At 41.4% G+C, this 27,840-nt stretch overlaps 1 protein-coding gene across 1 annotated transcript in view; it reads right to left on the bottom strand.

The window, feature by feature from the left end:
- Positions 1 to 16,941, bottom strand: part of lrch1 (leucine-rich repeats and calponin homology (CH) domain containing 1) — a 77,257-nt gene extending 60,316 nt beyond the window's left edge. The window contains exon 1 of the mRNA XM_070838539.1: positions 16,716 to 16,941. Coding sequence (XP_070694640.1) covers positions 16,716 to 16,941 — 226 coding nt within the window. The remainder of the gene's footprint in view (positions 1 to 16,715) is intronic.
- Positions 16,942 to 27,840: the final 10,899 nt, after the last annotated feature.

Genomic DNA, 27,840 nt, shown 5'->3' with positions numbered 1-27,840 from the left:
CTCTCATAAGTTCTAAAAGGAGAAACACAATCAAAGTGCATAATTCAAAATGTAATAAGAAACAGGCCTGTTCACGCGGTCACTCATGTAAGATACTGAATGAACAGAAATGTGCTAGATCACGATACGTCCCATTATTTGGATAAGAAATGACCGGTACTTGGGTCATTTGACTCAGACCGATGACATGGACGTTAACCTACTCAGCCTGTCTCGTTATAAACAGATCATATGTGTGCGTATGCTTGCATGTGCGAGTGTTCTCAGCATCAGGTTGAAGGTCAGAGGTGTCAATCAGGAGAACAGCCACAGCGGCGAAAACTTCAGAGGAAGCTGGTGTACACTCAGTGTGTGTGTTGTGATTTAATTAGCACTGAAAGGTCACCAGCTGTGCCCCACAAACTAACAGAGCTGGGTTTTCACACATACATCTTTATTGTGTGTTTTCTGTATATTCCTATGATCCCTGATGGTTCTTTTCCATGACATTTCCGTGTCATCCTGTGTTACATATAAAGAGACACTCATTAGTAAAACCCACTAAGCTGATGACAGTAAAGAAACTCTTAAACATGTCAAATCACAACTTTAAATCCCAGAACCCCAAAACAAGCTTTCAGTAGATTTTTATTCCAGAAACTTCTCTTGGGCACAGACTGACAGACTCAACATTTGATTTGCAGACCTTCACTGCATTGTCAGTACCTCTTTTCCTCTCATCCCCCCCTCCACTGTCCATCTGTAAATAAAGACTACAAATCCAAAAATGCACCAAAAAAGGCACAGCTGGATGGAGTCAGCTCTGAGGTGGGCAGCGGGAGAATCCATACTATGTTGTTGGATAATCTCATGTCTGTATATTGTTCTCATTACAATAATGTCAGACATGTTTAATTTCTTATGACTCAAACCTTTAGAGGAAACTGTGGAAAACCTACCAAGAAGACAGAACAATGATCATCTATTCATTAACAAGCAGCTGAGGTGGAAATAAGAGCAATGATGATGTCCTACAAGCTTTGTGAAGTCATAGTAACTCATTTTATAAAGTAATTTTGTACTGAATAAAGGAGAAATTACTTGGCAAACCGATGAATTGAAAAACCAACGATAAAACACTGACAACTGACAGAAAATAATTTCGCAACCAATTTCGTATCTGTTAATCACATTCCACACCAGCCACTGATTTGGTGAGAAGTGAGTGAGACATCCCCCATGATCACATCTGATACTGAGAATGTTTAGTATAATCCCCTCTGGTGACTCGCATCCCAGTTCCAGTCTCAGTTCCTCAGACCTGAGTGGATTCATGAAAACCTGTACTGTCTGTTTATATATTGTTCTACAGCATGTCATGTCTGTATCATCTGTATTCCATCATGTGGACAACAAAACAAACAAAAGCTGTGTGTGTGTGTGTGTGTGTGTGTGTGTGTTCTCCGTTTGGCTGACCCAGTGACCAGCAGACAGTCATGGATTAGTAGTACGGTAGATTTAGAGGGTTGTGGTCATGATTATGGGGGACTCACACAGATAAATATTGATTTCTACACACACACACACACACACACACACACACACACACACACACAAAAAGTCATTTTAATGTCAGATGAACATTCACTTCCAGCATAAGACTACAGATTCTGTACAGAACATAATCATTCTAAATAATCTAATCTATGAAGGTGTTATTCTACCTGTAAATATGCAGATTGTTCCACTTGAAGACACAAAAAACTTCCATTAAAGCAGAAAATGAGTAAACGGGTAAATAAACCGGGAAAAAGCGGTGAAAACACAAATGTGTGAGCATTGCTTCAAATAAAAAGGGAGGGGAAAAGAGCACAGATGTTATAGTAGACAGGATGGTGAACAGACACAGAGAAAAACAGCACGAGAGACGGAAAAAAAGGGAAAAATGTCACGTTTAAAAATAGAAAGATAGAAAAAGGAAACAGTGAGGAAAAGGAGGAAGAGAGCTGGCAGGCAGAGACATTAACAGGATTAGAGGGGGGGGAGTTTTCTCAAACTGGCAATCCACCAGGCACACTGTCAACATGCACCACCCTGCTGCTGGCACACACACACACACACACACACACACCCATCATAATCAAATACAACAACAAGACCCCCACCACTGACCCACATCTTTCTTTGCTGTCAGCATATCACTGAACTGTGTGTGTGTGTGTGTGTGTGTGTGTGTGTGTGTGTGGCCACTGGCAGAACACCACCCACTTCACACACAAAACAAAAACCAGCACAACACATTACAACTATGATTTCTGGCACTATTCTACAGCGCCATAGAAATCTGATTCTAAAAAAGGAAGCTCAATTTGAAACATACTTCATTTCAACAGCATGGTTTCTCTCATAGCGACAGCTCTCAGGCTGTTTTCCTCGGTGGAGAAAGTTAATTAAGAATGAGAACGTCATCTTCAGCAAAACTGCAGAAATGGAGACAATTAATTGATAATCAAAATAGGCGACGATTCATTTACTCATTGACAGCTGATCGATTAACCACCACAGCTCGAATTTGTAAAGGCCACTTTTAAAAATACTTTAAATTACTTCAGTCTAACTAGCCAGTATGTAACATGCATCACAACGGTTACACGTGTGCATCACACAAACAAAATAGACAGCCACTCATTAAAACATGACTTCACATCGATAGTAGTCCGAAGTGTGCCTTTACCTGCCTCGAGCAAACACTACAACAGGTTCTGTCTGAACTGAAGATATCCGCTTGTTGCTCATTGGCTGGTGAAAAAGAAAACAAAATAACTTCCGATGAAAACTTGAGAGTCATCAGCTGCAAGGTTTGAACTCCCTCAGCCTGTTAATGACAGCAACACCAGACTATACATCCACGCAGGAATAAATCCTCATCAATACGCATGTTAAGATATGTTAAACGCCACATGAACATACACACACACACACACACACACACACACACACACACATTTAAGAACACAGCTTCCATTTGTCTGGATGTGGATTTATTTTGCTGTATGTATGTGTGTGTGTGTGTGTGTGTGTGTGTGTGTGTGTGTGTTTAGGATAATATGTGAGCACCTATTTGTGTATGCTGGCATGTGCTTCATGGTGTATTAGGATAAGCCTGCAGGAGAGGGGTATGGAAAGTGTGTGTGCTCGTCATGGTAAACCAGTTATGGTGGTATGGTGTTTATGTGTGTGTGTGTGTGTGTGTGTGTGTGTGTGTGTGTGAGAGATAGAGATGTTTGGATGCCAGTATGATGCCAGGGGGATTTAAGTGGATAGAGGTGTGTGTGTGTGTGTGTGTGTGTGTGTGTGTGTGTGTGTTGGGGGTGAATTTGGCCTACATTTGGAGAGATGAGAGACTGTTCCTGTTTATTTATTCAAAGGGATTCGGCGTCTGCCAGGACAGACTCAAACTGTACATCTCCCACTCAGAAACACTGAAGCTGCAGGACGAGTGCTTGTGTTTAGCTTCATTACAAACACTGAATAATCACTGTTTCACACGCTCTCTGCTTACACGTTATCATTTTAGATCTTATAATGCAACTCAGCAGTTACATTCATTCACCACTTTTGCTGTCACAATGATTTTATGGTTGATCTTCTATATTTTGAGTTTTTTGTTTGTATGGTGCAATTTGAACTTTATAATGAACTTTATATAGCGTACATATACATACACACTTGGCTAAAATCTGGAGCCTGAAAGGAGAGATGCAGCGTGATTCATAACAAGTAGGAGCACCATCTAAATCCACCAGGAACATAATTCAAAACGGATTACGGGTAGAGGGAAACAGATGCAGATCTCATTGCATTCGAAGCGAAAACGAGGACAGCACTGATGCTTTGGTCTGACCTCCAAAAGGAGGTAAATCATAGCGTTTAGTGGACTAGTTTGCCATTATCAGGTTACCTGATCTCTGTTCAGCAAACAAGCTCCCAGTGAGTCAGGTAGTCAGGTGTTTGGGGTGTAATCTGTCAGAGGGAACCTAAACACACTAAAGAAAACTGGCTGCTGGTGTTGTGATAGTGTTAGAGTTCCAGCACCGACAACTAAACCATTTCTTTTGATATCTTACTTTGAGAAATATAAATATATTTTTCTACTAAATATTTAAAGGGTAACATTTTTAAACCTGGGTCCAATTTTTACATATTGTGGGTTCGAAATGACCAGCAGGTACAAATAGATAGGACCACCAGGATCCTACGTGAGGTCACTGCTTAACCCCTTGTTGCCTGTTGTCGCAAATTCGCCTCGAACCTCTTCCGGTCTTGATGCAGCTGAGGTGGTCTCATGCATATTCTATGTATATATTATATATATTATATATACACATAGATGCATGGATACATAAATAAATATATATATATTCTATGCACATGTACATAGATATTTTATTATACTATTGTTATATTGTACTGGTCTATGTTATGCTATATTCAAATTAATCTCCACTTAATTTAGCATCTGCTTGAATGCAAAAACACAAATCATTTATTTTTCTATATAATTCTAAATAAATTCAGGCAGTAAGGGGTTAAGGCTGAAAGAAATCATACACATATATGTATTACTACTCCTATTTAAACTCTTTTTCAAATGAAAGGAACTAGCTAACTTACATTTCACTGTAATTACATGTAACAAATAAACTTGATTGATTGATTGAAATACTGAGTTACCTCGAGGCAGTTTGCTTTTTTATTCCCATTTTGATAACTAGCATGTCTAGCCACCAAATAATAATAATAATGGTAAGATATTGTTTCAACCTAAATGTCTTATAGGGTTCAACTGCATTTGATCAAATCCAAATCTAGCCTTTAATCTAATGATCTAAACCTGATTTTTTTAAAAACAAATATTTGAGCACTAAAATCACTGACATTCAAGCTGTGAATCTGCCAGATAGATTATGTGCACTAAAACACCCAACCCTCGTGCTGGACTAACAAGTCCATGTGCTGTAGACGCAGGTTTACATCACCGGAGAGAAGTCTGGTCTGTGAATGCGTTTGTATTTTCTGCTCCACATAGCGGCTCCTGTGCAGTGGCAGGTGAAAAATAAAACACAGAAAAAAATACCTCAAGACCTAATTTGGTCACAAACACCCACAAACACCAGACTTCAACACATCAGTGCTCTGCTGTAACGACGCACACAAGCACGACTGCAGATTTCAGCTAAAAGATTAAAGTGAGTTGGTCTTTTTTTAAGAAGCATGTGATGTAATGTGTGACATGATGTTCAGGGTTTCAGTATGTAGAGTGATGCCACAGACTTGGGCGACAGTGCGACTCAGTAGTGTCAGGTATCTAAATAAAAGGGCCTCAATGGTCCTTCTCTGTGATTGGGAGTCTCAGAAAAAAGTCGAAAACCTCTTCTGAGATACAAAGATCCTTTCTGAACAGACAGTGTCACTCCCATGACAGAACAATGAACTAGAAACATTTTAGTTTTCAGTTTGGTAACAGTAGTTTGGCCACTGGCAAACAGACAGCTCCCATCTCTTCAGTCTTTTTAGCCAGTGGTTAGTGGTTAGACCAGAGTGAATTACCTCAACAGCTACTTAAAGGATTGCCGTTATATTTTCACCAGACATTTATTGTTCCCAGATGATGACTTACTTAAGGCTCCCCTGATTTTTCCTGTAGCACCACCAGTGGGTGAAAGTTTTCACTTAATCTAAACATATCTCAGTATCTACAGGTGGGCTGACACACACCTCTGCACAGACAGACGTTCATGTTCCCAGATGATGTACCCTAATGACTGTGATTCCCTGTTTTTTTTTTTTCCCTGGGTTTTAAATGAAATGTATGGAGACCATTTTATCACCCAACCTTAAATTCACATGAAATATGGTTCAAGCATTCATGTTCTCCTCAGAATTAATCTATAGCCGCGTTTCCACTGGCTCGACTTGGCCCTACTCGACTCGACTCGACTCGACACGGTACAGTACGGTACGGTACGGTACGGTTGTGTTTCCATTACACCAGGTACCACCTCAAACGTGGGCGGGGTCGTCATAGCAAGGCGGGGCGAAACTCCGGTGGCGTCATTTGTACGCCACACCGCACCACGCCACACAAGTCAGCCACCAAGCACAGGAACGCCGCCACCTCTTCATTAGACCACGGTGCTGGTTTATGTGAAGACATTTTTTCACGTTTACGTTTACTCGTTGAGTGATAAAAACGCCTGGTCGCTGTTGCAAGTGTTTTAAAAATGGCGGGTTTGATTCTCGTGAACGAGTTGCTCTCATGACCCATCCAGCGACGCGATTCCCTGGCCGATCAGTGGCCTGCAGTCTGGTGAAGTCACCTTCACAGCTTGACTCAGCTCGCTTGGAACCCCGGCCGAGGAGGTACTAAAATAGTACCTGGTGCCAGGTACTAGGGCCGGTGGAAACGCTACCTAAAGCGTACCGAGTTGAGTCAAGTAGGGCCAAGTCGAGCCGGTGGAAACGAGGCACAATAGTTTGGTTTATGACTACACAAAGGCCATATATAGGCTAAATGCAGCCATTTACCAAACACCAGCATTTTGGTGGCATACAGAAGAAAGGATGCCAACTGTTAGTCAACTGTAGCTTCACAGTTCTGTAGGGTGGAGGGATCCTTGGTTTCCCTGACAGGAAAAGATCCAAGCTGTTGCCTCCTGAAAACAATGAGGCGGGGAGCGGTCACTTCCTGTCTCTGTGCCGGTGTGAGGGCCAGCATCTCTGCCGTCACCGCTCCTCCTCACAGTGTCATTAAAGAGAATCAGAACCCCACCCGTCTTCAGGTTGTCCACCGGTATTCACGCTCACTGTGGTTTCTAATAGACCAATGAAAATAACCCAAAGCCTCTACAGAAAGTGCACCGTCTGACCCGAGCTGGAGGAAGAGCACAGCACAACTAAAACACAAACGCTTCAAATGGTGCATAAACAGATCTTTAAATGAATGAAATATTTCTGTTGTATTTCAATGATGTCAGACCTTCAAAAAATTAGAGTAATATAGAAACCCTTGTAACGCACCAACTGCCTCTATTGGTGTTTCTTTGTTTTTGGTGTATTTGTGTATTTTACATTATGTCACATTCAAGAAGGTCTGTGTACTAACCCAGGCCAATCTAGGAGTTGACCTTCCTTCTACCCTACTTGATTGTATTCTGTTATTTTCAATCTCAGTCTACTGTGATCTCGATTTATCCGTTCGTTGGTTATTCGCTCCTCTGAGAGAAACCATTTACTGCTCCATTAACTGCTTCATATAGTATGCATGAGGCATTGGCCCTCCCCCAACAGGCCTCTGTGAGCTCCACTTGCATCCATGGAAAGAGGTTTAAATGAAAATTAAGTCGAAGGTTCTCATTAAAGCGTTAATTTATGAGGTGAAAGGCCAGGGTCAGGGTATGCAAGGCCAGTGAGCTTCTTTGGGTTCTAAACAAAACTCTCTTCAGTCGACACTATTCTTGAATTTTTCTGGTCCTTTTGGCTGTTAAATTGACAGAATTTGTAAATAAAAAAAGCAGGTTTTAATTAATGTGGTACATTTCAGTGTCCTCACAATAAATAAGAGGATGTGTGTGTGTGTTCAAGTGTGCTCCTGTCCCAGCTGTCATTTTGTTCAGGTGTGGCAGGAACACTGAGCGGACAGGCACTCCTCTAATCCAACATGGCATTCCTGGGAATCCACTGCTTCCTCTGTGTGTGTGTGTGTGTGTGTGTGTGTGTGTGTGTGTGTAAATGAATGGGAAGGAAATGCAGTGAGATGGAGGAAGTGAGGGTGTTAAACTGTGGGAGGTGAACCACGCCTTGGGCCTTTCCATCCACGTTAGGGAGGCCACAGTGAGGACATTTTCCTGGAGGTTAATAAACTCTGGTGCTACCAATTACACCAAACATCATACAAGAAAAGATATCCGTTGATGGTGCTCAGCATCTGTAGAGCATTTACTGATCCTTAGGGTTATGAGTTGCAGCTATACTTATAACGTGGAGCAACTGTAGTGCGAACCAAGACAGCAAACACTAGGCTCATTAGAGATGAGCCAGGCCTGTCCAGAATTGATCACCAGTGATCACCTCAAAATACACGGCAGTTAGATTTGCATCCAACTTGATCTTGACTTGCTCTGAAGTTATGCACGCGCCCTCAACCATAACCTCTCAAGATCAAGGCGGGTGCAGCTGCTCTCCGCTGATTGCAGGACCCGTGGCATGATGGGAAATGCTGGCTGTAGCCTAATCAAAGAGCTGATTGAAAAACAAAGTTGGTGTAAAATGTAATTTTTGAGTCTCGTGTGTCTCATTCAACACTTGCTTTATATGGCCGACATAAAAAAAACAAAGGATCCAAGAGCTGAAGTTTGTCCAGTCACGCTCTAATTCACTCTTGAATTTAGTTAACTAATTAAGTGCGTGCACAGCAGCCATTATTCTCTGGCTATATGTCACAGTAAATGCGTGGTCGAAAAAAAAAAATCAAAACAGTTCTGGTAAATTCATTGGTTAGCCTTTTTCTTGGACAATTGAAGGAAAGCATACATGGTAACGTCAGAAATAGATAACATGGTCTACAAATACCTGGGCTACAGATGAATCCTACAGAATGTACATATCTCTGTGACTTCCTGTATCATGTTATTTGTCTCCATACCCTGCTGCTGCTGCCTGATCTCGTCCACTTTCCAGGCAAAGTGCAGCTCATCTTCAAAGAGCCTATTATTACTCCAATTACCACTGACAAAATTATGTTACGTTATGTCTAGGGCCCTTCACAATAAGGGCCCGAGACATAACGGTTTACCAGAGAGAACTCAAATTCACCCAGAACCTTCGCTAAAAGGCAACTCAAGAAAATAGCGTACAGATCTTTAGATGTTCCCCTTGAATGCAAAACACTTACTTTTTGCTTTGACTCTAAATCCTGCAGCATCATCTTGTCGGCTAACTCCCCTCACTCACATCATGTGATAAGTGACATCTGACCCCTGCTGCTCTGTGTTGATGTATGGAGAAGACAGTTTCACTTCATAATTGTAGTGTCTATTCAAGTGTTGATGACACTTTTTTCATAAAGTTATTCACAAAAGTAACAACAAAGCCTTCAAGAAATAAACTAAGAGTAGCATTGGTAACACCAACTACCACAGCAAGCCTTATCCATACACATCAAAAAAATACATCATATCATCCCAACATGTCCTGCATCCCTCTTGAACCCCTGCTGCACTTCCACAAGAAACTGCCATGTCAAAACATTTTTCACAACGTCACATCATCACCAACAAACACACAGCTGTCAATTTCAGTCTAGAATGTGGGAAAAGTCCAGCGAGACAAATTCATGACTTGTTTTGTCTGACCGATGCTGATGCTGATAACAGCATGAAATCTTCACACGTATTACTTTCATTCTTGCAGATTATTTGTTTTAACACTGAACAAAGCCGCCTACATAAACTGAGAATGCACCGCAAGACAACTGAAGGAAAGTAACAGCCAGATCCACAGTGACCGAGTAACAAGCCAAGACTACTGTGATGAGTGCAGTCTGGACTATCAATCATTTTATTGATAAAAATCAAAGACAAGAAAAGAGATAACATGGAAGGACAGAGGAAGTAGACAGTTAGAGCATGTGGGAGGATGAAAAATGTTTGTTTTAGAAGCAAATTCTGGTAAGAAATCTATTTTTATCTGTGTGACTGATGTGGGCAGAGATGGAGGTCAGCTAGATCCGAAAAAATCCTGCAGATGGTTATAATGTGAATCACAGTCATGTAATCTTATGTAATCTCTCTCTGTGTGGTTCTAACACACACACACACACAGAGTTCAGCTTTATACTGTATGTTTGTATGAGTCACATTGACAGAAACAACATCCTGTCTGTGTGTGTGTGTGTGTGTGTGTGTGTGTGTGTATGTGTATGTGTATGTGTGTGTGTGTGTGTGTGTGTGTGTGTCCACTAAAAAACTGCCAAACACTGCAGAAATGTGTATTGTCTGGAGCTGGGAATGTGGGCTGCTGAACACATTTGGAGACACACACAGACACACACAATAAGCAGTCAATTATGTCACCGTAGAACAGAATTCAGGAGAATTCAGGTGGCCAGTTGTGTTTCTGTATTACTTTCCGTCTCCAAGTAGCAGTATGTGTAGCAGTAACAGCACAAGAACAGAAAGTACAAGAGCTGAATATCATGCATCTTAAAACAAAACTGATGAGACACACAAACCCAAACTTAACATACATAAAACCAGAGCTGAAACAAGTAGTAGTAGTGTGACAGCACAGCACTGCCAAAATCCATGAGCACTAATGATATCCACATGACTGTATAAAGAGAAGCTCAAGCAACTGCCACCACATATGATTGCAAGGGCTTCTGTAGCACCAGTGTGCACTCTCTCTCTGCTGGTGCTGCAAATATTGTTGCTTGTGAGTGGAAGCCCGTGCTTTGAGTGTGCACTGCTACTGTATGTCGGTGCTAGATGTCTGTCCGTCCTCCATATCGCGGCTGTCAAGGTCCACCTATTAGCAAGTATTGAGAGACGAACACACTACTACAAAATTAACTGTAACTCATTCATTCTGGTCCAATTTTCATGAAATTTGGTTTATTATTAACATGAGTAACTGAACATGATGCTGGTTACATGTTGGAATTCACGTACTAGGGTCGATTTTGTAGTATTTTGTAGTAGCAGTATTTGTTTAGTAGTGGATCTTGACCACTCCCCACATGGTGGATGAGCAGACTCATAGCAGCAACATACAACAGTGGCCAACAAGGTATTTGGTTGTGCATGCACTCAAAGCGTGGTTGTCTCCTTGCAGCTACCTCGCAGCTATAATGATGAGCTGCAAAAATAATAAGTGTGGATGTGAGAGTTGTGTGCTTGGATCTTATGTGCCCTTGTGGAATTTGGCAGTGACATTTGAAGATTCAAACATTTGAAGACATCACTTTGGGCTCTAGAAAACTCTCTTTTGGCTTTTTAAAAATATGTTCTAATATTTCATACACCAAAATATTAATCAGTTACGAAAAGAATAGTTACTACCCTATAATTGTGTAAAGAAAAAATATTAGAAACCCTATTCTAAAGGTTTAGGTTTTGGATTGTTGCTCAGACAAAACAAGACATTTGAATATGTGAACTTGGGCTTGAAGAAATGGACCAAGTAAATAAAAAGTCTTGGCTGGGCTCAGACTGACCAGCTGCTTTGGTATGTAAATGACCTAACTACACCTTCCTGTTTCTAAACTCAGGTATTATCAAAAAAAAACCCTGAGTACTCAGTGCTCAGTGGGAACGTAATTATTAGTATTATAGCAGGTCAAACCAAACTAAATTATTCCTCAAAATGAAATCACATTTTCCTTTAAAACCTCATTAGGTTGGCAGATACAGGACACCACCTTCACACACACACATGCACAGTCACAGTCAGGCACTTGCAGTTGATACCTCCATATAGGCCAAGTGAGAGCAGACTGACAGGTTGGTTTGGTATGGAAACCACCTTCCTTCATATTCCTCTTCCTGGACTAAGATGATAAGCACCAACTTAAAACCCCCCACAATTCCAATTACTCAGTGCTTCCTCCAGATCACTCATCAGTATTTGATTCTCTTATCAACAGATAACTTCTAGGAGTCCCGTCACACAAGCAGTAATAGAAATAAAAAACTTCTATAGCTACCATTTCTGTAGCTGTTACTTTTTAATCAACTGATTAGTTCGTAAAATGTCAGACTGCAGTGAAGAAACGGATCTCAGAGCCCAAGATGACGTCTTCAAATGTCCTGTTTTGTCCAAACAGCAGTCCAAAACCCCAAAGAAATTCAGTTTCTAAAGATATAAAACAGAGAAAAATAGTGTCTCCACTATGACACAGCAGAATCACTGAATTACCTGGATAAATATACTGGGTAAAACTAAGGCCTGGTCTCTGCACTGTTTACTTTTATCCATCCATTATCTTCCATTTGTCCGGGGTTGGGTCGATAGTGGCAACAGGTTAAGCAGGGCACTCCAGACATGATTCTCCCAAGCAATGCTTTCCAACTCCTCCTGGATCCCGAAGCATTCCCTGGCCAAGACGAGATATATCATCCCTCTAGCAAGTTCTGGGTCTGCCCCGGGGCCTCCTCCCGGTGGGGCGTGCTCGTTAAACCTCCAAAGGGAGGCACCCAGGAGGCATCCTGACCAGATGCCTGAACCACCTCAACTGGCTCCTTTCGATGTGGAGGAGCAGCAGCTCTACTCTGAGCCCCTCCCGGATGTCCGAGCTCCTCACCCTATCTCTAAGGCTGAGCCTAGACACCCTACAGAGGAAACTGATTTCAGCCGCTTGTGTCCGCGATCTTGTTCTTTCTGTCATCACCCAGAGCTCATGACCACAGGTGAGGGTTGGGACGTAGATCGACTGGTAAATCGAGCGCTTCGCCTTCCGGCTCAGCTCTGCCTTCACCACAATGAACCGGCACAGCACCCACATTACTGCTGACGCCGCACCAATCTGTTTGTTCATCTCGCGCTCCGAAAGGGTAAAGAGTTGGTCCACTGATCCAGGACCGGGACACAACCAACAGTGTTCCTCTTGAATCCGAGGTTCGACAATCGGGCTCCTTTTCAGCACCCTGGAGTGGACTTTCCTGGGGAGGCTGAGCACTGTGATACCCCGATAACTCGAGCACATCCTCCAGTCCCCTTATTTGAAAATGGGGACTGCCAATCCACAGGTACTGTCCCCAACCTTCATGTGACACTTCAGAGGCATGTCAACCACGACAACCCAACATTGTCCAGAGTCTTCAGTATCTCAGGGTGAATCTCAGGTGGTGATCAGTTGACAGCTCTGCTCCTCTCTTCAGTCGAGCGTCCAAGACATACGGTCGCAGACAAAGTCAATCACAGATCTTTGGCCTTAGGTGGTCTCGTACCATGTACACTTATGAACCAACCTAGGCTTGAACATGGGGTTCATTATGGCTAAACAAGTCCAATAACAAAGCACCACTCTGGTTCAGATCAGGTCTGGTTCCTCCCAATCACCCCCTTTCAGGTTTCTCCATCATTACCACGAATTTCCCCAAACTTTACTATCTCACAAAAAATATACAATTAACATGATTATACACAATTGCATATTAATCTGTGAATTGTCCTGAGGACAGTTAGAGCCCAATGGACTTGGTGAAGAAATGCTGATGCACATGAAGTGAAGAGCTAAAAACATCAGATCTGTGTGAAGCGATGAGGAGGCTGTCCCCTTCCTCACATTAACACATGAAGCTAATAGAAATGTCTGGTTTCTATATGGTTTTCCATCATCACACAACAGAAGTCGAATGGGAGTTACAGGAAGTTTTAGGAAAACAGCTCATGACTGTTTCGTTACAAGTTGAGGCTTGTGTGGTGGCTGATATGAAACTAGGCTGGATCAACGTGTGTGTGTGTGTGCGCTTGCATTTTCAACTGTGTGTAAGTACATGTGCATGCATGGGGTGCATCTGCCAAGTGTGTGTGTGTGTGTGTGTGTGTGTGTGTGCGCACCACGTGTTCTTACGTCACAGTGACTCACTCTGTTCTTTCTCATCTGATTTCATTTCATGAGGGTTGCTCACAGCTCGTGTGATCAGAGACTCAACCTTCAACACAACTGTTCACGACCATCAGAGCAGTATGGTAATGAGCTGATTAATGAATAAGGAGATAGATGATCCTTTCAGTAATGACATGTTCACTCTTCACGCCTTATTTCTTCTGTTGTTTTGTCCAGACAAGCCTGTTTGAACAAAACACCTGAACATAAGAGTCTGTAGGTCAGATTCATAATCTTAATTGCCCTCAGGTCTGCAGAATTCTGCTTCGCTGCATGTTTTTAATTCAGCGAGCTACTCCACTAACTCTGATGATGTACACATGCGCAGCTGAGTTCATCTGAAAGCTCCTGCTGCTCAGCCAGACCTGATGCTGAGCTGGTTTTATTTCCCACCTGCAATAGTGCACAAGAAGGAGTGGAAACAGCAGCTTGAGATTTGCCATCTGCTCCATGAGAATTTTAATGGGAAAGGTCTAACTGCTGGAGTCTGGCCAGAGTCAGAGGCATGTCTACTGTCTTACACTGAACTCACAAACCAATGAGCGACAGTCAAATAGAGCATCTGCAAAACTGCCACAAACCAGAGATGGGCATTTCAAGCAAAAATGCAATTTGATTTTCACAGTGAACTGTTCAAACATTTTTCGCCGAAGTCCTAGATGGGTGTACTACCAAGCACTGGTAAAAACCCTGGAAAATCTTTTTTTTTTTTTTGACAATAGTTGCATAAACAATTTGATTTTTGATAATTTAATGCCTGTACGAATAATGGAAAAGCAAGACTCATCCCTTCCACGAACTCTCAGGAAATTAAACTCCAGGTCTGCTAACAACGAAAATGTGATGGTGTTTGTTACATAAGGAGTGAAAATGAAATCTCAACAAACTACAGGAAACAACCCTATAACACAAGGCATTGTGGGTAGAGACACAGTTCCTTGTTTGTTGAAAGCAGAACGCAACAGGGCTCAAATTTCAAAGACCTCAAAATAAGTCTGGGGGGTTTGGATTCACTGCCACTACTGCTGAGATGATTAGTTGAATAATCGGTAAGATGATGGACGGAAAATTCACAACTCATCTTCATTCCAGCGAAAACATTAAACTTTCTTGGTTTCCTGTTTTATCAACTGTAAGGTGAATATCATTAGGTTTTCGACTGTTCCTTGGACAAAATGAGGCATTACAAGCATCCTGCACTTTCTGCACCAGTTCTAAAAATCAAATTCAAGGGCTCTTCAAATGTTTTCAATGCATATTTTCCTGCTTTTCCAGAACCATATGGCTGTGGTAAATTAAATACACTTAAATCAATTAGGCTTTCTCCAACTTCTTACATTTCATTATCTAAAACATGCACTATTAAGTATTTTCACGAATATACAGCATCCTGTGGTGCCTGCAGCAGATCTAACAGTGAAAGTAATTATTGGTTACAGCCCAAAAACATACAACTGTACCATGAACCTTGCTTTAAGAAGCTCATTTGGGGTCATTATTGGGGTCTTATGGTGGAGTGTTCTGAAAAAATCTGTACTAGACCAAGTCGGAGACTAAATCTTCTCACCTGGAAACAAAACTTACAAAACACCCTCAAACTGCACAGCATCATACTGTCACATTACAGACAAATGACATGTGATCAACTCTTTTTAGACATCCGCTCACAGCAGGTTGAATCCCTGTACCAGTGTGCTGAAAGGCTGTTCAGCCACCATACCCTCCCTCCCTCCCTCCCTCCCTCCCTCCCTCCCTTCAGTGCTGCTTCCACCGTTTAACTTCATGCTGCTGCCTGTGTGTTTCTCATCCACTGTGGTTATGTAAGCCACATTTCTTTTTTAGTGCATATAAACAAAGTTAGAGCAACGCAACATCACTGAGACTTTCCAAGTGACCTTCATATTCATGCTGCTGTGAAGGGAAGACTTCATCCGCATAAATAGAGGGGTTCGGTTTTACATGCTGAGCCCAAAACAGCGGAGGCTAATCGAACTAAACGCACTGAAAAGCTAAAGAAAAAAAGTCTCCTGCAGCATCTTATTCCTGGAATAGTGTCCCTGTTAAGCTCGGTAATCCATTCATTCATTTTCATAAAGAAGAAACAGTCCTTCATCCACTGTATTATCTCAAAATCTGGACACATTGAACCAAAACTACCTGCATGGACAAATACCACTAGAGATGAGAAAGAAAACTTGATTGTGATCTCGTTTAGTTGAACTGACTCGTTAAAGTGTGATACTAGAGCTACATCTAATGATTCCCTTTGTTAGCGATTAATTACTTTCTCAATCAATTAACTATTGTTTGGTCTATAAAACTTTACAAAACAGTGAAAATGACCGTCACAGTATCCTAATGTGGCGTCATCAAATGTCTTGGTTTGTCCCACAATAAGTCCAAAACCCAAAATATCAAATTTATTCTAAGAAGCTAGACCAATGAAATATTTGGCGTTTTGGCTTGAAAAAGGGGACTTTAACAATTAGCTGATGATCAGAATACTAGTCTTTAAACTAACTAATCTGATTATCAGCCAATAGTTGGTGTCACCCAGTAGGCAGCCCCTGAGCCACACACCCTCCTCTCCTTTACCAGCATGTGTGCAAGCTAAACTCTGCACAGAACCTCCCTGTGACTGCCCAGATTCCCCCTCTTCTCCATGTTTACTGCTCTAAATGGATTAGAAGGAAGTGCTGGGGAATTCCACTGCAGGCCCACTCATCAGTCAGATCCTGTGGACATTTACTGCAAGCTTGAGGACCTTTTGCATGAGTGTCATCGTGTGTGTGTGTGTGTGTGTGTGTGTGTGTGTGTGTGTGTGTGTGTGTGTGTGTGTGTGTGTGTGTGTACATGTGTGCATTGACAGGACTCAACTGGCCACCAATACTACTGAATGATGGGGTCACATCCGGGCCAGCTGAGGCAAAACTTTGGGATGTACAGAGTCAAATATCCAACACACACACACAGAGCATCTACCGACAGCTCCAGGGCTGCGTGTTCGACTCCCGGTGTGGCTCACTGAGCACACGGCCAGCACCGGTGACCGGAGAGAAGCCCCTACCTGCTTCCACCGTGTCCGTCAGATCATGTTTGGCGGCCGTCCGGGGAAACTCCTTCAGTTTTCGGGAGCTTAGGTTAAGGACGCCGCTGACCGCCGCCTCCTCCAGCGCCCGCTCCAAGCCCCGGTTGGGAGGCAGGTTGGCGCTGCCGACGTGAGTCTGGATCGACGAAGAAGAACCGAGCTGGGAAAGAGGAGGGCGAGCCGACTCCGGTCCCAACGTCGCCATAGTGTTTCCCCTGTCCGCGGTTCTCCGGCCGTGTGTGTGTGTCGGTTATATCCCAGAGAGAGAGAGAGGAGCAGGGCTAGCTAGCGTTCAGGCAGACAGCGGAACACCGACTTCCCCAGCGCGCCGTGCCGTGCTGTGCCGTGCTGTGCCGTACCGCGCGCTCACTTTCCTGCTAGGATCACCGCCGCCGCGACCGCCTCCCTGTCCGCGCGGTACGTGAAGCGACGAGACGCTACAGCGGTGCAGCATCCGGTGGGCAACTTTCAAAATAAAATACTGTCAGCATACTCCCCCTTCTTTTGGCTTATTTAATAATTCTCAAAGATGAATTAATTTTCACATAAGTTTCAAATTCTGATACAGGATATAAATCAGAATAATTTCACAAATCACAAAACAGCATTCAGAATGTCTGTTGACTGGTCTGTAAATGTAATGTATTATGTATATACACTACTCACAAAAAGTTAGGGATATTCGACTTTCAGGTGAAATATATGGAAAATGTAAAAAGTGAATGCTACAGTGATATTATATCATGAAAGTAGGGCATTTAAGTAGAAGCATGCAATGGTGATTTCTTCATCTTAAACAATGTATTTGAAGAAAATCTACCAACAGTGGTAGGTATACTACAACAAAACATTTTCAGTGTCTCAATAAATTGGGATGTGGCCAAAGGACGTCCACTCCTCTCCTTTCTGTGACTCTTCCAGTCTCTGTATCACTGTTCCAACCTCCTGATGACACTCTGTGACCCTCTAAGCTCAGTGAACACCTCCGTCTGAGGACTTCCTGTTTGAAGCCTCCAGTGTTGAGGTGCTGCTGATCAACTGTTAGGTGTCGTCTTGGTCTCATGATGTCAGAATGTGAACAGCAGGATGAGGAGGACTGTTTAAATACCAATTCTAACTGAAGCAGGAAATGTATTGGTGGATTCATGGATCAAACCTGTTGTGAATGTTGCTGTTAAGCTTCTTGTTAGAGAACAGCAGCTGGTGCAGAAAGTACTGAGACACTGAACAGTTGGACATGTGCATTCAAAGGTTTAGAGAAGGTCACATTAAGTTCACCTGGAAAGGTTAGAATGCATTTTAGGTTCATCCTGAGATTTCACCTGAAAGCTGAGTATCCCTAACTTTCTTTGAGTAGTGTATGTATATATATATATATATATATATATACACACACACACACACACACACACACACACACACACACACATATATATATATATATATATATATATATATGTGTGTGTATAGATGGATAGATATATATCAGATATCGGCCCTGTGGTTCAGGTCCAGGGTGCACCCCACCTCTCGCCCAATGTCAACTGGGATTGGATGGATGAATATTTACCTTCATAGGTAGAACAGACTTTTTTATTTTTTAATTGCAATTACAATTACAGTTGCTCTCTCTCATTTGCATGATAACAAAGCAGTGATCGTCTCATATAATGAATGTTGAAAACAATGTAAGTCACTTGTTGGCACCATGATTGGAGTCAACTAATAGACTCCCTTGTGAGCAATAATAATAATAATAATAATAAAAGTTATGGATCCTGCTTGAGAAAACTGAAAATGATCAGTAACATGCTGCAGCTGTGTGGGTGGATAGCCTCAGTTGTAACTTTCCACTTTTTCACATTTGAGTGTTTCTCACAAATGAAAATCGACGCACTTTTGTTTGGGACCCATTCAATAGTTAACGGAATGCTTCCGGTCTCACTCCGCATTTGTTGCCTTGACGCAGCTCACTCACTGCGGCTGCGCACTCACTGCGGCTCCGTGACAGTCAGCGGACAGCGACATCTGCTGGAGGCATTGCTGGATCGCCGCACGCTGCATGTAGAGTTAGATAGACTCAGTGTGGGTCACCGTGATAAACCCATAAGCCATCAAACAGCTGAATGTGTGACACTATATTTCAATGTGCCTGCTGACTCTAAACAGAAAATCTTAGGTGGCCCACTCGAGGCTGTGGGAACATTTTGGAGGTCATGTTACAAATAATGAAATGCTCACACTACCTTTGTATTGTGGGACTAATACAGATTTTATTCGTTCAGCCAGAGGACTCTGGTTCAAACCATCCCTGCCCCTCTCCGTCAGGGACGAGCTGTTCTCTAATGCTTTCTCTTTAAAGGAATTTGGGGAAATTCCCAGTTCCTTTCAGTTAAAGTAGAACAACAGGATCTTTCACTCCTTCCGCCATCAGGGCAAACAACTGTGTGTTGTGGATCAACAACTGAAATGATAGTAAACCTAACTCATCTGCATTGTGTTTCTGACAATGTTTGTTTTTCAAGTAAATATCTTAAAAAGTAAAGCGAATGTTTTCCTGCGTCTACAGGAAGCTCAGGTGATTCACTTCCTCTGGCTGATCAGAGCTCTCCTCGGCACTGTGGGGGTATATGTAGGCAGTGTTTGATTTGACATTTTCCTCTGTGTTTGTTAGCTGCCAGAACACTGCCCTCCTGAGCAGAGGCCTAATCAACCACAATAACTGAGAACACATGTGGGCGTGGAGGACCTTAGCATTCTTTTTCTCAGCAGTAAACCTGCCTAAAGGAGAAGTCTGGTATTTTTGAACCCGGTTCCTCTCTTTGTACATACACTACTCACAGAAAGTTAGGGATATTCAGCTTTCGGGTGAAACTTCAGGATGAACCTAAAATGCATTCTAACCTTTCCAGGTGAACTTAATGTGACCTTCTCTAAACCTTTGAATGCACATGTCCAACTGTTCAGTGTTTCAGTACTTTCTGCACCAGCTGCTGTTCTCTAACAAGAAGCTTCACAGCAACATTCACAACAGGTTTGATCCATGAATCCACCAATACATTTCCTGCTTCAGGTAGAATTGGTATTTAAACAGTCCTCCTCATCCTGCTGTTCACATTCTGACATCATGAGACCAAGACGACACCTAACAGTTGATCAGCAGCACCTCAACACTGGAGGCTTCAAACAGGAAGTCCTCAGACGGAGGTGTTCACTGAGCTTAGAGGGTCACAGAGTGTCATCAGGAGGTTGGAACAGTGATACAGAGACTGGAAGAGTCACAGAAAGGAGAGGAGTGGACGTCCTTTGGCCACGTCCCAATTTATTGAGACACTGAACATGTTTTGTTGTGGTATACCTACCACTGTTGGTAGATTTTCTTCAAATACATTGTTTAAGATGAATAAAATGACCAGTGCATGCTTCTACTTAAATGTCCTACTTTCATGATATAATATCACTGTAGCATTCACTTTTTACATTTTCCATATATTTCACCTGAAAGTCGAATATCCCTAACTTTTTGTGAGTAGTGTATGTTGCCGTCTAAGTGGCTGGTAGATGCAAAAAGCGTTGGAATACTGCTGTTGTCAGACACTTTGAACAACAATCTGAGCCTGTGAGTGGTAAAAACAAGCACTTTTAGCAAACCGTGTTCAGATGCAGTAGATGTGCTGTGATCAGGTGCCGTTGCATGAAAGGATTATGTTTTGCCAGTTGAGGCGATCTACTGGACCACTTCCAAAACTTCTTGTTCCCACCACTCATTTAGACATCAAATATATAAAACGGGATCGAAGTTTAAAGAACCCTTTAACCTTCTGCTCAACCATATGGTAGAGCACATTTTGACTCACTATATCTTATTGAAAACATGTTTTACTTACGACATCTCAACCGTTTGGTAGAGGCCAATATTTCAAAAAATGTGGGGTCTGTTCATAAAAAAACATTGATTTTTGTAATTAGTGCCCCAAGGAAATAAAATATATAAAGAATACATTTTTTCATTGCTTTTTTCTTGGTGAGGACGTTAAAGGGTTAAAGCTACTGTATCAAGTAGTCATGTGATCGTTGACCGCTTTAAGAACCACCAAAGTGACTACAGTTCATCCTGTGGAGATCATAAAAGTCTGTACCAACGTTTAAGGGAAATCCATCCAGTAGTTGTTTGGACCTTTCACTCAGATATCAGCCTCATAGTGGTGGTCGAGGAAGACGGGGGATTGTCAAATACGAGAAGGAATCCGTCCGTCCAGGGGGTGGCCCTGCAAACTACACAAGTCAGAGAGCTTTATCCTCCAGGGACCATGAATGTGTTCAGTCTGCACCAAGCAACAGACCGACGCTGTCGTCAGTGCTGATGTGGCTACAGAAAAATGGGCACCGTACAGTAGATGGTGCAGAAGACCAGATATCCAGACCTGCCTATAAGTGAGCTTTAAAAATGTACAATCCACTCAACTCAACTTCATCTCTACAGCAGCTTTCATACAGATACCATTTAAATATAATATGATACACACCTGTTTCTATATTCATTATGACACTGTTTTATTTAAATGAGGAATTATCTAATCAAAGAATAAGGAAAATTAGAAACCTTGCCAGACTTTTGGTGGCACAGTTTGGTGCTGTATGATTATCGACGCCTTGTTTTTTTCTGACAAACAACAAATGACATGTACGATAAAGGTTAATACTTTGAAGTAACGATAATGATAATAACTTTATTTATATAGCACCTTTCAAAAACAAGACACAAAGTGCTTTTCAATAAAAACAGATAACAATTAAATAAAAAAAACCCCATAAAAGCACAGCAACACTTAGACTTAGACTTCTTTTATTGATCCCCCATAGGGGGAAATTTACATGTTACAGCAGCAACAATAGACAAGAAAGAGTGAATAAAAGCAACATTGGAAAATAAAGCAATAGCAAAATAAATATGTGTTGTGATGATAAATAAATATTTACATTACGGAATATTTACACTATGTATCATAAAATAAAATGTGAAATGTACAAGTATGGACAGGAATATCAAGGACACCAACAGCTGAGTACGTGCTAAGAGCCTGTAAGTAGTGTTTTGTATCAACTGCAGCCTCTAGATATTTTGCCTGCTGACTCCAGAATAAAGTGCATTGCAGTAGTCAAGTCTGAGAGAGATAAAAGCATGGGTGAACTTTTTTAAGTCTACAGGGGAGAGGAATGACCTGATACTGGTACGCTGTCTAAGATAGAGATTGCTCCACCTTAATCACCAGAGCATTAAAAGACATGTTGGAGTTGAAAATAACATCCGCTCACAGGCCTCCTTTCAATGGGACCTACAGTTATGTGTTAGCAGCATGGCAATAGAAATGGATGTCATGGCATTGGTTGATGTCTATGCAGGATTTGCCTTAACCCTTTAACCTCCTCACCAAGAAAAAAGCAATGAAAACATTTATTCTTTATATATTTTATTTCCTTGGGGCACTAATTACAAAAATCAATGTTTTTTTATGAACAGACCCCACATTTTTTGAAATATTGGCCTCTACCAAACGGTTGAGATGTCGTAAGTAAAACATGTTTTCAATAAGATATAGTGGGTCAAAATGTGCTCTACCATGTGGTTGAGCAGAAGGTTAAAGGGTTAAGGGTGAACAGGAGGTGACCCAACACAGAGGGAACTGTTCCACAGATCCAGAGCCATGCCACTCATACCTACATAATCCTTCTACGTCTACTGTGTGTGGTGACCTTGACCAGAGCAGTCTCAGTGATGAATAGGGAGCAGAAACCAAAGTGAAACATAATCGGTGGTACAGTGGTTAGCACTGGCTCCAGGTTTGAACCTGAGGTGCTTGTGTGGGTTTCCTCCAGGTACTCTGGTCACAGTCCAGTGCAGGTTAATTGGTGACTCTAAATTTCCCGTAGGTGTGAGCGTGAATGCTGCGTTTTATTACAATTGTATTATTCTAGAAGTAATCAAGAGAATCTTCACACCTCTCAGGCTGGCTGAGGCAGGGGACCAAGTAAAAGCACTGCTGGGTTCAGCTACCATCTGATGTTCATTTAGCCTGTGTGTGTGTGTGTGTGTGTGTGTGTGTGTGTGTGTGTGTGTGTGTGTGTGTGTGTGTGTGTGTGTGTGTGTGTGTGTGATAGTGAGAGAGCTCATTTGGGCAGTGGGGGTGCTGAGTCAACCGATTACATAACAAGCTTGTGTCAGCAGAAAAACTTGCCACACTGATTACAATATGTGTGCCAACACTTTTGTACTGGTATACTTGTGAGGACCTTCATCAACATAATGGGCGGTCCATCCTGTGGTCTGACTCTAATGTTAACCTATATTCTAAACTTAACCCCAAACCATGTTTCAACCCCCTGACAGCCTTTGGAAAACATGAAGATCGAACAAACTCTTCTAAAATGATATTTTTTCCAAATAATGTCCTCACTTTCCAAATAAATATCCCTATTTTATTAGAATGTCCACATTTTCTGAAAAACTCCTCACCTTCAAATATATCCACATTTTTCCAAGAGTGTCCTCACTTTACAAATATGTCCTCATATTCAAAAAGAAATCCTGTCTTTCCAAAGAACTCCTCTCCTCCTGAGCTTTTTAGAAAATGTCCTCACTTTCTAAAAAATGTCCACATTTTGCAAAAACCTTTCAAGGTTTAGTTTTTCTAGGTTGGGTAGGAATCTGCCCCCTGGTGACAACAGTACAGTCTGTGCACCAGATATTTGTTTCCAGGCAGCAACTTTATACTTTACACCTCCATTACAAGTGCAGTGGTTCAAGGTGGTTTTGGGCCCCGAGCTCTCCTGATGCCTTCCACTGTGTAAAAACAGAGACAACAAGAATTCAAGGAATTTTAAAGGGAGATGACTTCTTGTGTATTTTTACAATATAACGTCTTGTAATCCAAGTATGTAACTGAGCGTGCATACAGCCTGTGTTCTGGACACGCATGGACACGTTTCCTTTCAGACAAATTGAATCAGAGTGGCTTCTACATTTTGCTCCTGTTAAACACAAAGGCAAATTAAACCCACTGACACTTCAACTCTGAGTTAAACTTCCTCTTTCTTTCTCTCCCAGCTGCCAGCTGATGTGACAGCCTTCAGCTGGCAGAACTGAGACGCTCTGTGGCAAATGTTTCTGCTGAACAAAAGCTGTATGCCTGGATCTATGGGTGTTAGATTGGGGAGATGCACCATTAAAACCTTTGAACATGTAACTTCTGCTGTGGCTTTGTCTGTGTTTAAAAATAAGAAGAAAAAAAAAAGAGACCAGCACACACAAAGTAGTGATGTATTTATGGTGAAACAGATAAATGGTAAATGAACTATACTTGCATAGCACCTTTATTGTCTTTTCGACCACCCAGAATGCAGTTCCCAACCTTGCTTGAGATAATTGTTTTATTGTGTGATTCAGATTTCAAGTACAACTATGGCAAGTGAAGCTGTTTAACCATTTAAAGGCAGGGAGACACCAACTCATTTTCTTGCATGTAGGGCAGTCTGAGTGGACACTTAATATAACAAGGCATCATCTTTTTGACGGGTGAGTTTTGGGAGAGTTCAGGGATCTCTGCCGTGTAGTACAACAAGAGCTTTTTGGACTCTCAGCAGAAACACTGCTGAATGCTCAGCAACAGAAAGTACTAACCACTGTTAAATACAGGAAGTGCTGATAACCACCCACAGCTCTTCCTTTCTCTGCTACAGTTTTTGGTGGATGAAGACTCACTTCAGTCCCTTCAGCCTCTGACAGGTTTCCTTGCTGCTTCACTTAGGGAGTTCACAAAATTGTGAGTAGTTTGATTTGTTTTTCAGTTTTTTTTTTACATAGTTTTATTGTTTGTGTTTTGGGTCGTGTCGTTCTGTTCTCCAGATCAGTGCACTTCACTTTTGCTGCAATAGGAAGCGTCTTGACACTTAAAGACATTATCATTCACGGTCAGAATCTACTTCTGCACTGGCACAGAGAGCTCTGTTGGGTGTTTTAAGTGAATTAGCATCTTGAAGTGAAACCAAGAAATCTACGTTTACATTTTTAACCGAATTTTACTCCTTAAAAAATAAAATAAAACTCAGGTGGTTTTGGGATAAAGACAGACTACAAAACAACACTGGTGTTTGGACCTGTTCTGCTTCCTCAGTGTTAAATTACAATTTTGAAAAGTTTTTTGTATTACTGTCTGCATTTTTTAAACACATTTCTGTGTTAGCATATTAGCAATGAAATATTAATTACTGCTTTTTTCTCCTTCCTCCTTGCACAATTTGAGACTTAAAAAAACACCACACATGGTTTTGTTTTTGTTATATCTCATTATTGAAAGTACTTACAGAGCTGAATCTCGGGTCAGTAATACGAGTTAAACTGAACTGCTCTTTAGTGAAGGACCAGTTAGAACTTCCTATGTTCTGCTCATGTCTAAGCCTTGGGAAACAAATAATGACAGGACAATCAGTCTTAAATCCCCGTCCCAACAGAGCCGGGTTCTGTCTGAGGTTTCTTCCTGTTAAAGGGGAGTTTTTCTCTGTCAATATTGCAGATTGCTGCTCATGTGGGGATTGTTGAGTCCTTATTTTTGAATGTGTTGGGTCTCTCTCTTAAATAACGATTTTGGTCCTGACCTGCTCTAAATGAAGTCTCTTGTTATGAATTGCCGCGATATGAATAAGGATTGATTGTATGATTGATTCAATCAGGTATAAAGTTGATACTGTATACAGAATGATTGATTGATTCAATCAGGTATAAAGTTGATACTGTATACAGAATGATTGAGTGATTCAATCAGGTATAAAGTTGATACTGTACACAGAATGATTGAGTGATTTTCAGGAAGTGAGTTTAATTTCACCCTTGATTCAATATTGGATTGTCTAAATCTACTAAATCTATTCCCACAACAGAGAATTTTCTTGTTCTTCATCTACATATTAAACATACTCCTATGTACTAATTGCTTCCGTCACAGTCACTGCTATAAAACTCTGTGAGACTCAAAGCTTTGAGTTAAATGCTAACATCAACATACTTGCAATGGCAACATGTTGATGTTTAGCAGGTTCAATGTCCGTGTTGGCCATGCTGCCTTCAAATGGAACTCAAGAACTTGAGAACAGAGCCGGGTTCTGTCTGAGGTTTCTTCCTGTTAAAGGGGAGTTTTTCTCCGTCAATATTGCAGATTGCTGCTCATGTGGGGATTGTTGAGTCCTTATTTTTGAATGCGTTGGGTCTCTCTCTTAAATAACGATTTTGGTCCTGACCTGCTCTAAATGAAGTGTCTTGTTATGAGTTGCCGCGATATGAATAAGGATTGATTGTATGATTGATTCAATCAGGTATAAAGTTGATACTGTACACAGAATGATTGATTGATTCAATCAGGTATAAAGTTGATACTGTATACAGAATGATTGAGTGATTCAATCAGGTATAAAGTTGATATTGTATACAGAATGATTGATTGATTCAATCAGGTATAAAGTTGATACTGTATACAGAATGATTGAGTGATTCAATCAGGTATAAAGTTGATATTGTATACAGAATGATTGAGTGATTCAATCAGGTATAAAGTTGATATTGTATACAGAATGATTGATTGATTCAATCAGGTATAAAGTTGATACTGTATACAGAATGATTGAGTGATTTTCAGGAAGTGAGTTTAATTTCACCCTTGATTCAATATTGGATTGTCTAAATCTACTAAATCTACTATTCCCACAACAGAGAATTTTCTTGTTCTTCATCTACATATTAAAGAATACTCCTATGTACTAATTGCTTCCGTCACAGTCACTGCTATAAAACTCTGTGAGACTCAAAGCTTTGAGCTAAATTGCTAACATCAACATACTTGCAATGGCAACATGTTGATGTTTAGCAGGTTCAATGTCCGTGTTGGCCATGCTGCCTTCAAATGGAACTCAAGAACTCGTGGTTACAACATGGGAAGTTGTGTATGTGACATGCTGGGCGTTCAAGTGGTTGTGTCCTGAAAACACCGCTCCAAGGCTATGCTGCTAGGCAACAAAAGATTCCTCGCTGTTCTCTTGTCATTCTTAGCTTCTATTCAAGAAATGTTGACTTCAAATTTTATCAACATTTTCCTCTGACAACCATTACTGAGAAAAATTATTCACTGAATAATCAACTTCTGTGGCCTCCGTCATTTCTGTGAACATCAACATCACAATGTGTGAACTCAGAGCTTCCAGAAAATTTCCACTTCCAAAGTCATGAAGAGGCGGGGGTATTCATATAGAATTTCATTAATTAGCATTAAACAGCTGAGGCTAATGCAGATGCAAATAATAAAACCACATTTCATGATCTGTTAACCTCTTGATTGATTTCTCTGGGTTGTTTGTCAGTTTGATCGAAGGCTCCTTGAGCTGCATCTTTACGGTTTAACATCATTCTTTCATCGTGTCCATTGTGACTCTACTTTGTGATGTGAAACCAGCTCATGTTTATGAACATTGCCACATTATAGTGTCTGGGAAATACCGGAGACAGACTGAGCGCAAGCTGAAGTTTATATTCAAGTTAGAAACATATAGGACCAGAGACACATTACCAGAGGCACCTATCATGTTCTCATACATATTCAAGTTAATATCCACTTAATTAATATCTGACAGGACTGTGCATGTAGTCCCAATCTCTACGTTGTGTTTTAGAGGAAATTTTGCTGTTATATTTCAATGAGTGCAGCTTGAAATCCAGCCCCAGGTTGAGATGAAAAACCAAAAGCAGAAGTCAGGGCCTTTCGAATTGCCGGAGGAGGCCAGGATATCACGCATACGCAGATCTAACATTACACCATACTTCTCGAAAGTGTTGGTGATAATGTGCACACAATGTGTCCACACTGGGAGGGCCGTAGTGGATTTGAAAAGGAGTAACTGCCAAAATTGTTAAAAGCTTTCAACTACCAAAAGTAAAACTATTGTAAATAGTTATGTTTTTCAGTATGGGAATATTTTTCATAATTAGTCAGTCGATCAGTGTCCATAAGTCGAACACTATCTGGTCTGTTGCTCCTGAGTGTAAATGGGGGCAATAATGTTC

The sequence above is a fragment of the Pempheris klunzingeri genome, chromosome 10 (assembly GCF_042242105.1).
Source record: "Pempheris klunzingeri isolate RE-2024b chromosome 10, fPemKlu1.hap1, whole genome shotgun sequence".
Classification (NCBI taxonomy): domain Eukaryota; kingdom Metazoa; phylum Chordata; class Actinopteri; order Acropomatiformes; family Pempheridae; genus Pempheris; species Pempheris klunzingeri.
The sequence above is the reverse complement of the archived record's forward strand: the minus strand, read 5'-3'. Positions and strand labels throughout refer to the sequence as shown.